The sequence below is a fragment of the Stigmatopora argus genome, chromosome 13 (assembly GCF_051989625.1).
Source record: "Stigmatopora argus isolate UIUO_Sarg chromosome 13, RoL_Sarg_1.0, whole genome shotgun sequence".
NCBI lineage: Eukaryota > Metazoa > Chordata > Actinopteri > Syngnathiformes > Syngnathidae > Stigmatopora > Stigmatopora argus.
In genome coordinates, this window is record NC_135399.1 from 15387963 (window position 1) to 15402888 (window position 14926).

The window sequence follows — 14926 nt, forward strand, 5'->3', positions numbered from 1 at the left end:
GAGAACACAATAAACAACTGTTCCAAGATTTTTGAGAACATTTGGAGTTAAGGTTAGACATTTGAACAAATACAACTTCAAGGTTTCCAATGAGGCTAATGTTGTTGTCATGGTATCGCTTTTTGCATTCCATTCATATTAGCTTGATAGCTCATTGAAGTTATGTCACGTATAAAGTTTGGGTTTTAAGATCATCCTTACTTGTTCTCTTTCACCCGCATGAAAAAAGAAAAAGGAAAGTGTGAAACTCACTGGGAAGCCGTGAAGAAATGGGTCTGCTGGGCCGCTGGAGATTGATGTCCGGCAACATGGCGGGCTCACGCTGATGACATCGCGCACGGACATCATGGGATTTTGTCACAGAGGCGTCTGAGTCACGTGATTCCGTGATGTCACAGCTTGAAAGAAATGTACTTTGGGCTCTCAAATTGGGGTTTCGGCCAGAGTTGGCTCGCAATTCGGCCGTCAATGGCGGCCAATGCGTTTGAAATGATTGCGCGTTCCCTCAATCAAAAACAAACCTGTGTGCTCTGTATTAAACATGCTACATTTTAATGCAATCTTGTGGGCAGTGCGAATAGATGGATCGCATCACCCTTTTCAGGTCAAATACTGCTTGTTGAAAAAAAGAAAACACAAATACTGAATCTCAAGCTGGGGATTCTCCAGCATGGCCGCCTTCCAACGTCACCGATCCAGCGTCGGTGTGATCGTCGTCGTCATCGGGGGAGACAAATAAATTCCTCATGGAGTCAGACGGCGGCGGAGGAGGCCCGAGCTCGTCGTCCGACTCTTCAAAGTTGCTGCAAGATGACAAGATGGCAACTTAACCCAAAGAAAAGATGGTGACTTTTTAATCAATGTGTTCATTGGCCGCCAACCTTCCCGGTTCAAATGGATTGGGCGTGTATTCGTGATGAAGTCATTTGGAATCACGGCAGAGGGACGTATCACCGCGAGATGAAGTCCAATTTTTTTCTACTTACGTATCGTCGTCGTCCGACTCGGGCTCCAGACGCTGGTGGTCGCTCACCGCGTCCTCGTCCTCGTCCTCGTCCGTGTCTGCGTGAAAGGGACGTCACTTCACAGTCGGTGCTGGCAAGTTTACCGAGTGGTAACCTGTGCTTCTCGAGTCCACGGTGGAGGTCGTGATGTTGGCCTGGCCCAGGGCAGCCAGTAAGGACTTGGGGGGCTCGGGAACCCACTGCCGGCGACCTCCCTCCTCTTCTTCTTCATCGTCGTCGTCGTCGCCATCACCTGAGCGGATAACTGTCGTTCATTCAAGCAAATGAACTCATAACGAGCTTCAAACTAACAAAATTTACAAATCGGACCTAGCTGAACATCCATGGTCTCCCCGGGGTCCACGTCCAAGTGGACCAGAGCGTCCATGAGTGTCTTGGGTGGTCTCCGGCTCCACCCCCTCCTGGGTTGAGCACAATCCTCCACCTCCTTCGGCGTCTCGTCGTCTTCCCCCTCCGAGGTGCGGCTTTCCGGGTCCAGACAGATCTCGAACATGATTCCCTTCTGCCACAGAACAATCTGGGATTTGAGCTACGAGAAGGTCCACCTGGGCGTGTCTTTTGATGTGCTTCAGATCACCTGATTCTTGTGTTGCAGGTCTCTCCTCTGTTTCCTGTTATCCTCCCTGATTTTCCTCAAAGCTGCTTCAATGTCCTGCACAACACACGTAACCCATCCGTAAAACTGACGTCGAGGGCGGAGTTTATACTTTTCTAATAAACGCCTTCTCCTGCTACACTTCAGCCATATTTGCGTGTACCTGCACGGATTGAATTTGTTGCGGTTCTTTGGGCTGCGTCGTACAAGCTTGCTCTTCTTTGTCCAGCACAAGCACGTCGTGTCCGCATGGCGGCTGATGAAACGAACACACGATACAAAAACGCACAACTGAATGATTCTCATGAAATCTTATTTTTCCCAGTTTCATCCAGCACCCTCGCTGCATCTTTAAATTGTTTCTAGTGTTCTTTTGCACATTTACACTTGTATTGTGTGTGTGTGTACCTCTGCCTCAGCTCTCAACCTCATATGTTTCACGTCCTGCTGATATTGCTGTCTGATGGCCTCTAGTTGCTTCAGGTAATCCTACAAAAACATATCGAGGTGGTCTTGGTCGCTATGCAGAGTTTTCATTATTACCATTTACTAATTACCTGTTGGCCGTCCCGCTTTCTACCCACAGGTGCCCGCGGTTGCTCTGTCGTGTCATCGCTCCACGCTTTGTCGGCCCAGCAGCTCTCCGCCGTGCTCGGACGTAGACCCTGACAAGGTCGCCATTCGAATGGATTGGACACCTATTGTTGTCAAAAGGCCGGCAAGAACGTAGCGCACCAGCTGTTTCTCCGCCCTCAGCTTGTATTGGAAGGCCTCCTGCCTCCTCTGGAGGTAGTCTTCACGAGCTGCTGCCACCCTGGAACAGAAATTAGTTACGTTAGGCCAGTAAGCCCGGAAGCATGTTTTAATAAATAGTAATTGCAAAAAAAAGTAGTTAATATCCACTCACAGCTGATAAGGTTCCAACGGTGGAGCGACAACATCTTCGAATGGCTCACAGGGAAGAAGAGAAGGCTCAAGAGGAAGACGAGGGGCAGGTGACGGAGTAGGCCAGACGTCCACCCCGTTAAAGGCATCCAACTGGACAAAGTATTGCTCGTACTGTCCAATCCTTGAGCGGTACAAAAAATAAAACAGAACTTAGACGAGGCTGGCAATCAACCCCAAATTTCATCGCCCACTTTCTATCTGAATCCCCAATGGCGTCTCCTGCTGCGGCGTGAAGAAGTCGCACTGGTCGGTGGGAGGGCTGTTAGCACAAAATACATTAAAAACCACCAGTTTACACCGTCTTGTTGCATGCAGCGTGTGTGTGTGTGTGTGTGTTATTACCGGGTAGTAAGCAGGGCTGCACACTCGCCATTCTGGCTTGACAGTAATTTTTTTCACCGGTGCGTTGCACTTCTTCATCTTCCTCTCTAAAAAAACATCATAACAACAGCTAAGTGCTATGCAAGTGTTACTAATACGTGTTACGTCCATGTGATGTGTGTTAAATACAGTACCTATGTTCAACATATTATCCGCTTTTTAGTCCTAAATCTTCAGATCTTTGTTAAATGTGTTCATTGTATGGTAAGTCACATCTGTTACATACAGTAATCCCTCGATTATCGCGGTTAATGTAGACCAGACATGGCCACGGGGGACAGGGGAGTGGCTTACGCTAGCGAGTTTCAGCGTGGAATTTCACATTTTTATGAACTTACAAAAAAAATTAATTTAAAAAAAAATTCCCAGAAAAAAAATCTGCGATGCAGTGAAGCTGCGATATTCGAGGGATTACTGTAATTAAATTCAAAGTGTATGTATTTACAGTGATGTATGACTCACACTTGTTACGTGTGTAACGTGCACTGCAATTTTAGAGAATCCTTTGAATGCATTGTGTTACACATAATATTTACTGCATGACGGTTGCTTCTTGCATATTTGTTACATGTGTCATGTTAATGTGTTTTGTAAGGGTGAGGTACCTGTTGTCGCTTCACATGGGTGAATAGGCGGTACTTTGTGCTGGTGACTCCTCTCCTGCATACACAATGAAAGCACATAGTCTAATGTCTTCTTTTTGGGTGTAAAAAAGTGTGGAAGCAGCTAAAAAAACATTAAAAATAAAAAGAGGTCCAGGAAAAACGTATACCGGAGCATGGCTGTTGAGGAAAGGCCGCTGGAGGACGGAGCTGACGGAGGGGCGTTCGCGAGGGTTAACCTGAACACAAGTTCGGTAAAGGGAAAATTGTTGATGCATGGCCAGCACGGGCTAAGAAATTTCCACGGCACACATTTTTTTGACCTTGAAGAGATGCGTGATGAGCTGGCGAAGGTCGTGCGAGTAACGGGCCGACACGGGGTTGTAGCGCCCCCTGCATATTTTGCTGAGCAGCTGACTCAGACTGCTGCCTTCAAACTGGAAAGGACACAGTTAATGGAGTTGAACATGGATATACGTACACCTAACACACATGTTGCATGTATTCCAATAGTCATAAAACTTTAACATACTGAACAAGTATGTGTATTACAAGACATCAGTTTTTTTGAGTCACTTTTGTAATCATCTTACTGGATGTCTTAGAGTGCAGAGTTCATAGAGGACACAGCCCAAAGACCAGATGTCCCTGCATGAGCACAAACACACATTGTCATCATCTTATATATATGTTTTAACCAGGTGTGAGTGAGTGTGTTCGTACGTTTTGTTGTTGTAAGGGCGATTTTCACAGATCTCTGGAGAGAGGTAGAGTGGAGTCCCCACACAGGTCTTGGCCAGCTCCAGAGTGCTACACGTATATAAAATGCACATATATAGTACTGTTGTGAGATATTATGTCCACTGTGTGTGTGTATGTGTGTGTAGGTGGATGAAAACAACTTACTGAGTCAAAGTCCTTGCAATGCCAAAGTCGCCCAGTTTGATTTTGACATCTCCCTCCGCCAAAAAAATGTTCTAGGACAAAAACACAACACGTGACAGTTGCAACATATTTAGGCTGAAATCCTATTTTTATTTTTTTTCATGAATTTGTTAGACACAAACAGTAGTTGTGTGTATTGCAATACCCATCATTTTTTTTAGTAAGTGCTAGTCTTTTTTTCCCATCTGTTTTTGTCATGGTAATGTCACAGTACCTGACTTTTAATGTCTCGGTGCAAAATTTTCCTGTCGTGAATGTGTTTAAGGCCGAGGCAAATCTGAACAAACCAAGCCAGGATCTGATGAACAACAAACAACATTTTGATGAATGAAAATAAGTCACATAAGAAATGAATGAAGAGTCTGTCAGTCATTACCTGCTGCTCAGTGAAGAAGACTCCTTTCTGCGTATTGATCTTCATCATTAGATCTCCTCCGTCACAGTATTCCATCACAATGTACAGGCTCCCTCTGTCTACATGCATACACCATAAACATATTGGACCCCACACACACACCCACACACACCCACACACACACCCACACACACACACACACACACACACAAACCTTGGAAGGAGTGAATGAAGGCTACAATATTGTCATGTTTCAGGTTGGACAAAAGTGCCACTTCCTTCTTCGCCGCTTCCTTCTCCTTACTTGACATCTTAATGCATTCATGAAATAAACAGACATAAAAATATTATGTACTAATGATATGTTGTTATATATATCAGCATGTTCCTTTTGGGATAGTGACCTTTACGAGGTTGATCATTTTGACCACACATGGCGCGTCGTCATGATTGGCGGCCTTGGCTCGGACCAGGTAAGCCTTCCCAAACGCACCCTCTCCGATGGGACGCAACACGTCGTAGTCGTCCATCCCGGCTGAAGGACACAAAAAAATTACATAGTTAGTCAAGTTGTTTGTAGTATTTAGATTTGCAGGTGGATTATTATGATACCCTAGTGCAGGGGTGCGCAAACTGTTCCGCATTCCAACCCATAAAGAGGACACCTTTTCACCAATCTGGTGTCCTACAAGTGCAATCAGTGGATTGCAGTCAGGTGCTGCTTGTTTCAGCACAATTCCTGTTGCTTAGTGTTTTTGCTGGATCGCTTGGGACAAAAATCTGCACCCACAGCGGCCCTCGAGGACCGCTTTGCCCACCTCAGTGCATAAGTTACATTTAGCGACCTAATTTGTTAGCATAGTGGTAATGAAACAGCTAATTTTTACTTTTATTCCGTTAAAAATTTTTTGGGTGTCTGTTTGCCTGTCCAGAAAGCTATCCTTGTCTTATATTTAAATACATACTGTATCGTGGTATCTATTTGTGGTCATATTCAATAGCATCCATCAAAATGAGAGTTGGGCATGAGTTAAAGGATTAAATTGATTCAATGAACAGTATAATATTTGCATTAAATGGTGAAATGGTTGTTGACCAAAACATATACAGACATATTTAAAACATAACGAGTCGGTGGAGTAGGTTGCCATGGCGACAGGTACACTTGCTAGCCTAGCTATCATGCTAAAGGAATGTGTCGTCTTCTTTGGAATTAAACTTTGTTTTCATGCAGTAAAAAAATAGTGTTACCTTTCTTTAAAATAAACGTCGCATGAGTCTGCTGACAAACAGCGTTTAATCGCCACGTGAAACTTCAAAAGCGACAAGACTATTGGTAAAACAGGTAGTAGCCTAGAGCAATGTATGCTGGGAATTGTATTTTTTAAAAACTTTATTCAGATCTGGTGCAGCAACATTCATTATGCTGCGTTCGAAAGTGACTTCAAACTTTGATTTTAAAATGATTACACTTTTTTATTTGTCAAGTAGGTCACATCGCACCGCGTGAACGCATCTAACTTTCCTAGAAAAAAAACATTGTATCATTCTCACGAAACATGCAGATGATACAAGAACAAATAATGTTGAAGAATAAAGCGGTTATGATCTCCCGATATTATTCCATAAACCAGCAAAGTATATATCCACTGTTTAAGAATTAATTTCCTGCTAAAATGAAGTGGATAGTTCCTCTACCATCCACAGAGGGGCGCTGTGAGCAACCATGTTACAAAGGTACATTTCCGGTTCCCGAATAATACTACATAACCTGTTTTTAGTAGGAGTTGTATTTTCTTTCTGCTTTTGGTACGAGTGTAGACGCTGTCACTTTTGGGCATAAATATGTCCATGTACAGGAACGCAGTATGGTTTATGAAAGGACTACAAGAATATACCAAGTAAGTGGAAATAAATACACTTTGTAACGACTCGATCATGTTGCATAGGCGGAAAAGTACAATTTACATGCACACTCTCCATGTGATTGCGCAATCAATAAATCATTTATAGAAAATAAATGATTTATTTTGCTAAAGCTCAACATTTGAGTCTTTTTACTATAATCGTTTCTTAAAATAAAAATACACTATATTCTGAAGAACTTTTGCTTTTAAAAATCGATGCCAAAAAAATGAACATGCTATAGCCTACATTTTTCTTTACATGTTTTAAGAAACCACGCATTTATGTGAATTGTGATTAGAAGCGGTTACGAGGCAGCCGCCAAGACATTTGTAGCGTCTGATCTGGACGTGAACGTAAGTGGGCGCTCGTTCCTGATCACGGGGGCCAACAGCGGCCTGGGCAAAGCCACTGCGCAAGAAATCGCCAACAGAGGTGAGTGACGGCAAACCCAATGCCTTCTCCCTTTTGTGCATTAGCGTTTAATTTCCTACATTTTCAGGGGGAATTGTACACATGCTGTGTCGTAACAAGGGGAGAGCCGAGGCTGCCAAGGAGGAAATTGTGCAGCTCAGTAAGAACCAGGTAAGACGCGTGTGCTCATTTTGAACTGAACAAGATGGACGACTCGACTTTTATCGCAGAACGTTCACATCCACATCGTGGACATGTCCAGTGCAAAACAAGTGTGGGAGTTTGCGCAGAGTTTTTCTCAGACTCATGACCTGCACGTGTTGGTAAGTGGCTTACGTGCTGGGGTGTTTGTGTTTATTTTCTACTAAATATGCGGGTGTATTGTCGCCAGATCAACAATGCCGGCTGTATGGTCAATCAGCGGGAGCTGACAGAGGAAGGTTTGGAGAAGAACTTTGCTACCAATACGCTCGGTGAGTAAAACCAAAAACTAGCAAGTCACATGGACTTGGTGGATTTTTTTAGTATGATTTTTGCAACATACACACTTTCCGCCTGTGCGAGTATTTACAAAATAACAAATGTAACAACACTTACCTTGATTTCAGGCACATACATCCTCACTACTGCACTCATCCCAGCTTTGAAGAAGGCGAAGGATCCCCGAGTGGTCAGTGGACCATCTTGCCAAACACTATGGAACATAAACATTGAACTTTGTCATTCCACAGTCCGAAAAAAGACATTCATAAAAATGGTACGGGAAAAAATGCTAAAAAAACAATCACTGTTCCCGCAGGTGACGGTGTCGTCGGGCGGTATGCTAACGCAAAAACTCAACGTGGACGACCTGCAGTTTGAGACGGGAGCCTTTGATGGCACTATGGCCTACGCTCAGAATAAAGTTAGCGACACACGCTAAAAGTTGAGAATGCCGGTGGACATTTTTGCATTGTTGTTTGTTTTCACAGAGGCAGCAGGTCATACTGACCGAGAGATGGTGCACACAGCACAAAGAGGTCCACTTTTCCTCCATGCATCCTGGATGGGCCGACACACCGGGTACAGTAATCCCTCCAATATCGCGGTTAATGTCGACCCGACATGGGCGCGATAATCAAAAAAATCGCCAAGTGGGTTACCCCTATTATAACTACCTTTTTTTCAGTGCTGAGTCCTAGTAGCAAGAGTGGCTTCCACTTACAAGTTTCAGTGTGGTTTTTCACATTTTTATGAACTTAAAAAAATAAAAAAGACTGAATTTATAGCAGAAAAGTGAATTTGCGATAATTTAGGGAAAACTGTACACACAAAGCCAAGGCCAAGCATAATGCGTCAAAATGACTTATTATTTACTCCCATTGACGACAATACACATCCATTGGATTATTTTGATTTGAATTGGCTATTTTGGCTGTTTGCCTAAATTTAGCAGCCTGCTTATAAAAATCACCCACTGGAGCCACTTTCTTTTAGCAATGTGAAATTTGGTAGACGTGTCTATCACACGTCAATCTAATTTTTTTTTTGTTTTAATCTGCAGGGGTTCATTCCCAAAAATATCCAAGTGTTACACCTAACATGTTATTTATTAATAACGGTTACCAAATCAGCTCATTTCAGTCATCTTGATTCTTCTGGTCCGTAGCCGTGCAGTCGTCCATGCCGTCTTTCCACGCCAAGATGCAGGACAAACTGCGCACGGAAGTCATGGGTGCCGACACTGTGGTGTGGCTGGCGGTGTCCGAGGCCGCTGCCAAGCAGCCTAGCGGTCTTTTCTTTCAAGGTCTGAAACTAAATCTTTTTCACGTTGGATTCTGGGGAGGGAAAAAAAAGTTCAATCCAATCATTCCTTCTAGATCGGCGCGCTGTGGCTACCCACCTCCCGCTGGCCTGGTCCAAGTCCACCATCCAGGATCAAGACAAGCTCCTGGCGGCACTCCAAGAATTGGCGCTAAAGTTCAAACCTTGAGGGTTTTAAAATGATTTTTAAACACTCCTCCACTAATGTTTACAATACTTCTTGTGCTAATTATAGTGAACAAATGGAAAATTGTATTATTAAATATATATCTGCTGACTGCAGCTTGATTATGATATAAACAGGTGAGTATTGCTGTTTTTTTCATACTGTTCATAGACCTAAATGTACTTTTATAATTTAAATGTTGAGCAATGTATAATAAAACTAAACTAATCATGCCCATGTTTGTAGGTGTCCCTTGCTAGCTCCTCATAACCTTATTTTATAAACAAGACGTTTCTGCCATTAGTGTTTTTCTATACGTTATTGGCCGGTTTAGTTCATACAAAGTTGAAAATATCCGAATTTGAAATTCCCAATGGAATTGTTCATACTAATTGACAATATAAAATTCAAAATTGCAACCTTTTTGGGAGGGTGATAAACTTCAGAGCTTCCTAAAAAAAGAAAGACTTCAAAGCGTGACCTTTGTTCTTGCGGAGGGCCTTTTTGTGCTCCTTTAATGCATATTGTTCAACAACACAGTTCATAAAACATGTTATCAAAAACAAAAATCAACCTTCACATACAACTGTTATATTTTTGTACATTAAAGTCACTTCAGCAATCATAATGCAAGTTGATCAAGTCATTCACATTTTAAGACTTAGTAAATGTAATGATTAAAGCGCATACCCACCAATGAGTAGACCATTTCCCTTTTTTTGGATGTCCTCCCATTTTACTTACCTACTGTATAGCTATAATTTTGATGTATTAATATATTTTCATGCTCTGTAAGCCGTTTTTTTTTAACATGGCTTTTTTCTTATAGTAGCATCAGAGGGAATGCTTGATCGATGTTTTCCTGTTGTCCAGGATCCTTTACATCAGGTTTTTGCATCTATTTAAACCTTTAAGAGCAACCAAAAACCAAAATTCCTGGCACTTGGGTGCTTAGTGAAACACTTAGAAAATGTTCCTTGGGGGTCATACCCTTAAGACTACTGATTTAAAAAGCTATGAAATGAAAAACATCAAAAGCCATGATTGCATAATTATATTTCCCCCATCTTTGGACAGTATTCCAGTGCTTCAACATAACTTTTTGAACCGATATAACAGTAACATTGACATCAGAGCACAGCTGATGATCCAAAAGTGTGTGTTTTATGCTAATACATGGGACACACTGCTGGATAATAAATAATTACCAAGTTTACACACCTTTAGTGCGTTGACACCACTATCCAAAATGGCCGCCGCTTCCCTTTTCATCCTGCTTGAGACTCATGGACGCCGTCCTTGCGGAGCTTTTGGAACGTCACGATACCACAGGCGTCATGTCCCAAAGCTGAGCAACACATGTGATCCATTTTAATATTACCCTTCAATTACAATTTTGTTGTCAATGGCAACCAGTGAGTTAATTACTATAAAATTGAACAGAGGTGAGTTATTGGGGACCATAACTTGATGATATTTCTGTCTTAATTCATTTTATTTTGATGCTTTTAGGTTTCATTTAAATTTGATTATTTATAAATAAATATATATATGATAATGATTAAAAAAAGGTTGCGAGGCGGCCTTAAAAGAATAATGTGCCTCAACAATGCCGATTTATTCTTGGTGTAATCCTGATAATTTCAATAGATATTGTGAAACACCGCCCTCCGGTGGTCTAGTGGATGTGACAACCCTTGTAAAAACTTACCTCGTTCTCCCTTAAGATTATGAAATGCTTTCTTTACAATAAAAATATGCCTACCTTTACCACTTTGTCAGTGCCGGAAGTGAGCAGGCAACCGGTGGTAGGCTCGTAATGCAAGTACACGATGGCGTGCTTGCTGTCGTGGAAGGTCGCCGTGGGGGCGCGGCTGCGGGCCAAACGCAAAATGGGTGACCCTCGCCTCGACGGGAGACGGCGGCGGGCGTCGTCATGCTTACTCCTCATCCGTAATGGAGGCGTGGCAGTCGTCGCATACGCGTACTTCGAACTCGAAGCCCATCAGCGGGATGGTGGAGCGCTTGGACGAGCACTTTCCGCACAGAGCTTGGCCGCACTTCCTGCAGTGATGCTGACCAATGGAAAGACAATAGGAAAGGGCTCAGGCTCCTGAAGAATTGCAAACTAGAAACTAGGAAATGCATTCAATAAATACATTTTTGCCAGCAGGTGGCAGCGATTCCGTTTTAGATTTGATATAAACCCTGTGTGAAAATGTCAAAAACAGGATATCAATAGAAAATTGAGTTATTACAAACACTATTTTGAAGGCGCTTACTTAGTAATATCTAAATTAAGTGTTTGTGTGGATCTGTTTTTTTTATAATTATTAAACACTACAGCATTAGCTAGCATAAATCAGGCTAATTTCACTGTTTGTTAATTTGGTAGTCAAAACGTTTACTAAAACTTAAAACGTGTCCACGGTCCTCATTTTTGAGACTTTTAAGAGCATATATTTTGTTTGGTTTTTATTATAATTCGTTTAAATGCATTTAATAAAAATGGGTGGGGCTGTAACTATTCAATATGTTTTTCTTTATCTATGGTGAAAATATAGCACTGCAAGGTGAAACACGTTTCACTACCTGACGTAGACCAATCTTCTTACTGTCCCACATTTGCTTGAAGTTCCAGAAGAAAGGCTGTTCACATTTTTGACACGAATCGCTGTCGAGCCACTCTGGAGTCTACAGGAAAGCCATGGAAATCAACACAAAGTGGCCCAAGGAACTCATTCATACGGCACGGAGTTTTACTTCTTGTCGCGTCACGTCCATGTTCCATATGACGATGCCACCGTCGGAGCTGCACGAGATCAGCTGGCGCGTGTGGGAGGCGAAACACAAGCCTTGCACTTTGTCGCTGTCACCCAAAGTTCAGTGCATGAGAAAAAACTGAATATCTTTCATGTAAAACAGAAGTTGATGACATTCCGTTTTGATGCTTCCTTTTTACACAGCTTGAGAAAAAAAATCCAAATATTTGCATACAATATTGAAAAAACAAATGACAAATGATGCAAAAATGTTTTTTTCATGCAAAAATATGGGTCAAATGTACTGAAAAAAAACTGCAAATGCAAAACAGGAATAAAAGCAAAACCAAAATCTGCTTAATATGCTTACTTGTGTCCTTGCAGTTCAATGGCGGTTCCTTTGCGCCCTCCAATGTCCCACATGATGATGGAGTGATCCGAGCTGCCTGAAAACAGAACCCTCTGGCCCGGGTCCCAACACAGAACAGTCACGCTACCTGAGGAGGAACAAAAATGTTACTTTTGTATGACGACATCCAATCCATTTTGACCTGAAATGACATTCGAAAAAATGCACATCATTACATCAAAACAACATTAGTATATTTTTCAGACACTAAATCAAGGAATGGAGTTCAGCTCCCATTTTTGGGAGGGCTATTTTTTCATAGTATTACAAAGCAAAAACAAAGACACGTCAATGTATTTCCCCAATGCTTTTTGACGAATAGTACTTGGTCATTCATTCACTCCCATTGTCCAAAAATGTAAATTCAGGCATCAAATGGTTAGTGTATTTATGTACCAGTGTGACCCTTGAATGTGGTTACTAAGCTGCAGGTGTCTTGCTCCACCTTCAAGATGGTGACTTGCCCTGACTGGTCGCCAACAAAAGCGTGTCGAGTCTCGACGTCGAATCTGAGGCGATTGAGTTAAGCATGGGGAAAAAAATATGAATCATAAACACGGGAAATGCATCCATTGACAAACGGGCTGGAAGGATACTGCAGTCCGGACACCCATGCCGACGTGCGGTACAGTCCCAGCTGCTGTCCGCTTTCCGAGCAGTGCCAGGTGAAGGTCTTATCCTGACCCGTACTCAGTAGCCACTCCATCTCCAGAACAAACAAGACCACCGTCACCTTGCCCTGGTGGGCTACAAAGAGCATCCGCGTCAAAAACAAACAACGACAAGCAAACATGGTAAAACATGATACGCCATCTCACCCTGGTAAGTGCGGGCAGGAGTTATCTTATTGTAATCCTCCGACAAGATGAACTCCTGGAATTGAATTGTCAAAAAACAATGAGTTTAAACATTAGAAGATGGCTTTAACTCTGGGAACTTACGCAAACGCTTCCGGTGTCCGTGCCCACCAACAAACGCCTGGTCTCTGGGTTAAAGGTCATACAGGAGCACGAGGCTGGGCGCAAAAATAAAAGATAGATTCAGTTAGTTCAGTGAGACTGACTCCCCTAACACCCCCTTAAGTATTGTTTGCGATTTTTAAAAAAATAACTACATGGATAGTTGGGGAAAAAAAATTCTATTGGAAATATTTTATGAGTTTTGGAGGCGTCAGGTGTGCGAGTAAAAAGTTAACTTGGCTGTAAACATTCTGAAAATTCACACCCACAGTTGTTAAAAAAGGGCAAGTGACTGAACTCGGAGTTTGTTTCGGTCAATAAAACAAAGTGGCTGTTTTTTAGGATATTGTTGATATGTCTAGTATTTATATATAATAGCAAAGGAGAAGGTGACTCACTTGGTAGAGTGTGGTAGATGCTAGGCCAGTACTGCCCGCTGTCTCGCTTCATCCACACTCGAATTGTCCTGTATGCAAAAAACAAGTCTTACAAAGAGCTCACAATTGTGGAGACGTGTGTCAAGAACTACAAGTAAACAAAACATTCAAGTGCAAAACAACAACTACAAACATATGTAGTCATTGTTTTTAATATTGCTTGGAAGAAAAACTAAAATTACTCAAATTGTGGACGTATGTGGTAACAATAATACAACAAAACTTGAAAATAAGAACAATATAAAAGGAATGTACACTAAATTATGCACATAAAGCAACGTAATTGCTAACTAAGGCTAATAACAGGAGCACGATTTAGCATGTTGCTAGCTAGCATTTTCATAACTAGCTTGACGTACGACGCCAGGTAACATTCGAAATATTGTTTATTTCGTACCAAAGGGCGAAATTGCCCGTCGAGTCGGCGTTGTGACTCATACGGTGTGGAGAGGGGAGCTGAAGCGGGCGTCAATTGCGCTTGTAAAGCGGATACCGTGTGCGTCTTACGGGGGACTCACCTGTCTTCAGACACGCTGATGACCCCATCCTCTTTGGGGATGATGACCGCGGCGCTCACCACATCCTGGAAACCGTCGATTTTGCTCAGCAAACATGGCTTCCGAACCTGTGGTCGCGGTTCGATTTCTGCCGCCATGCTGCAGGAACCCCCACGCCGAGAAGCGTAAATCCTACAGCCGGTAGGAGGTAGGCAGCCCCGGGCGGCGGTGGTTTGCTGTTGCGGGGGAAGGTGGCACTCACTCGGTCGAACAGCCAGTCAATCACTCGCAGGTGGAGGCGGGAGGAGAGCGGAGGTGGTAGAATGTCAGCTGACAGTAATCAAGCGCATGGAAAAGCAAACCGTACTTCCGGTCACAAAGTTCAATGTTCCTGTTTCAAAATAAAGTTGTATATGAACACGTTTTGGAATGTATGCGATTTCCATTGTCCACCCAATTAAAATAAACGAGTTGTGGTCATTTAAAACACGTAAACACACAAAAATAAACAGTTATGCTACACTTATTACTTCAATTACGTAGAGTTGTTATGAAATGACAAGTTTTCTTCGGAATACAATTGAATGCCATCTAAAACGTCTGCTTCCGCCTGAGCACTGAATTTTTTGTATTCTATGTTTGTGGATCAAGGTTCGTGGAATTTACATTGGTGTTTATATGTTGTATATGTATATTTTTACTCTTTTATTGGGTCAAAAATGT

At 42.5% G+C, this 14926-nt stretch overlaps 3 protein-coding genes across 3 annotated transcripts; 1 reads left to right on the top strand and 2 right to left on the bottom strand.

Moving 5' to 3' along the window:
* Window positions 1-649: 649 nt before the first annotated feature.
* nek5 (NIMA related kinase 5) lies at window positions 650-5475 on the bottom strand. The gene is made up of 22 exons (XM_077617634.1): window positions 5256-5475; window positions 5066-5162; window positions 4873-4970; window positions 4711-4794; window positions 4458-4528; window positions 4275-4361; window positions 4145-4199; window positions 3875-3988; window positions 3722-3790; window positions 3555-3609; window positions 2911-2996; window positions 2760-2827; window positions 2528-2689; window positions 2356-2434; window positions 2178-2285; window positions 2029-2109; window positions 1784-1876; window positions 1603-1677; window positions 1335-1527; window positions 1120-1257; window positions 987-1062; window positions 650-803 (listed from the first exon to the last, which is right to left on the bottom strand). The coding sequence occupies exons 1-22, from the start codon at window positions 5379-5381 to the stop codon at window positions 650-652; spliced, it is 2169 nt and encodes a 722-aa protein (XP_077473760.1). The 5' UTR covers window positions 5382-5475.
* A 1118-nt stretch (window positions 5476-6593) lies between these two features.
* Window positions 6594-9372, top strand: dhrs12 (dehydrogenase/reductase (SDR family) member 12). The gene is made up of 10 exons (XM_077617061.1): window positions 6594-6752; window positions 7058-7191; window positions 7259-7341; window positions 7401-7493; window positions 7562-7643; window positions 7779-7840; window positions 7970-8074; window positions 8142-8232; window positions 8819-8956; window positions 9030-9372. Exons 1-10 carry the CDS (start codon window positions 6697-6699, stop codon window positions 9140-9142), a joined length of 957 nt encoding a protein of 318 aa, XP_077473187.1. The 5' UTR covers window positions 6594-6696; the 3' UTR covers window positions 9143-9372.
* A 566-nt stretch (window positions 9373-9938) lies between these two features.
* Window positions 9939-14599, bottom strand: wdfy2 (WD repeat and FYVE domain containing 2). Its single transcript, XM_077617053.1, has 13 exons — window positions 14466-14599; window positions 14225-14362; window positions 13668-13735; window positions 13252-13325; window positions 13129-13183; window positions 12907-13057; window positions 12707-12819; window positions 12272-12398; window positions 11903-12008; window positions 11732-11833; window positions 11084-11214; window positions 10905-11013; window positions 9939-10487 (listed from the first exon to the last, which is right to left on the bottom strand). Exons 2-13 carry the CDS (start codon window positions 14359-14361, stop codon window positions 10458-10460), a joined length of 1203 nt encoding a protein of 400 aa, XP_077473179.1. The 5' UTR covers window position 14362; window positions 14466-14599; the 3' UTR covers window positions 9939-10457.
* Window positions 14600-14926: the final 327 nt, after the last annotated feature.

Excerpts from the sequence above, each read along its gene's own strand:
- nek5 (XM_077617634.1), bottom strand. The coding sequence starts at position 5,381 with ATGGACGACTACGACGTGTTGCGTCCCATCGGAGAGGGTGCGTTTGGG. Across the intron at positions 4,795-4,872 it reads TCTTCTTCACTGAGCAGCAG|ATCCTGGCTTGGTTTGTTCA; the intron begins GTAATGACTGAC and ends GTTGTTCATCAG. Across the intron at positions 804-986 it reads GAGTCGGACGACGACGATAC|CAACTTTGAAGAGTCGGACG; the intron begins GTAAGTAGAAAA and ends GTCATCTTGCAG.
- dhrs12 (XM_077617061.1), top strand. The coding sequence starts at position 6,697 with ATGTCCATGTACAGGAACGCAGTATGGTTTATGAAAGGACTACAAGAA. Across the intron at positions 7,841-7,969 it reads AGGCGAAGGATCCCCGAGTG|GTGACGGTGTCGTCGGGCGG; the intron begins GTCAGTGGACCA and ends CTGTTCCCGCAG. Across the intron at positions 8,075-8,141 it reads TGGCCTACGCTCAGAATAAA|AGGCAGCAGGTCATACTGAC; the intron begins GTTAGCGACACA and ends TTGTTTTCACAG.
- wdfy2 (XM_077617053.1), bottom strand. The coding sequence starts at position 14,361 with ATGGCGGCAGAAATCGAACCGCGACCACAGGTTCGGAAGCCATGTTTG. Across the intron at positions 11,834-11,902 it reads TGGACGTGACGCGACAAGAA|ACTCCAGAGTGGCTCGACAG; the intron begins GTAAAACTCCGT and ends GCTTTCCTGTAG. Across the intron at positions 10,488-10,904 it reads GCACTGACAAAGTGGTAAAG|CTTTGGGACATGACGCCTGT; the intron begins GTAGGCATATTT and ends TGTGTTGCTCAG.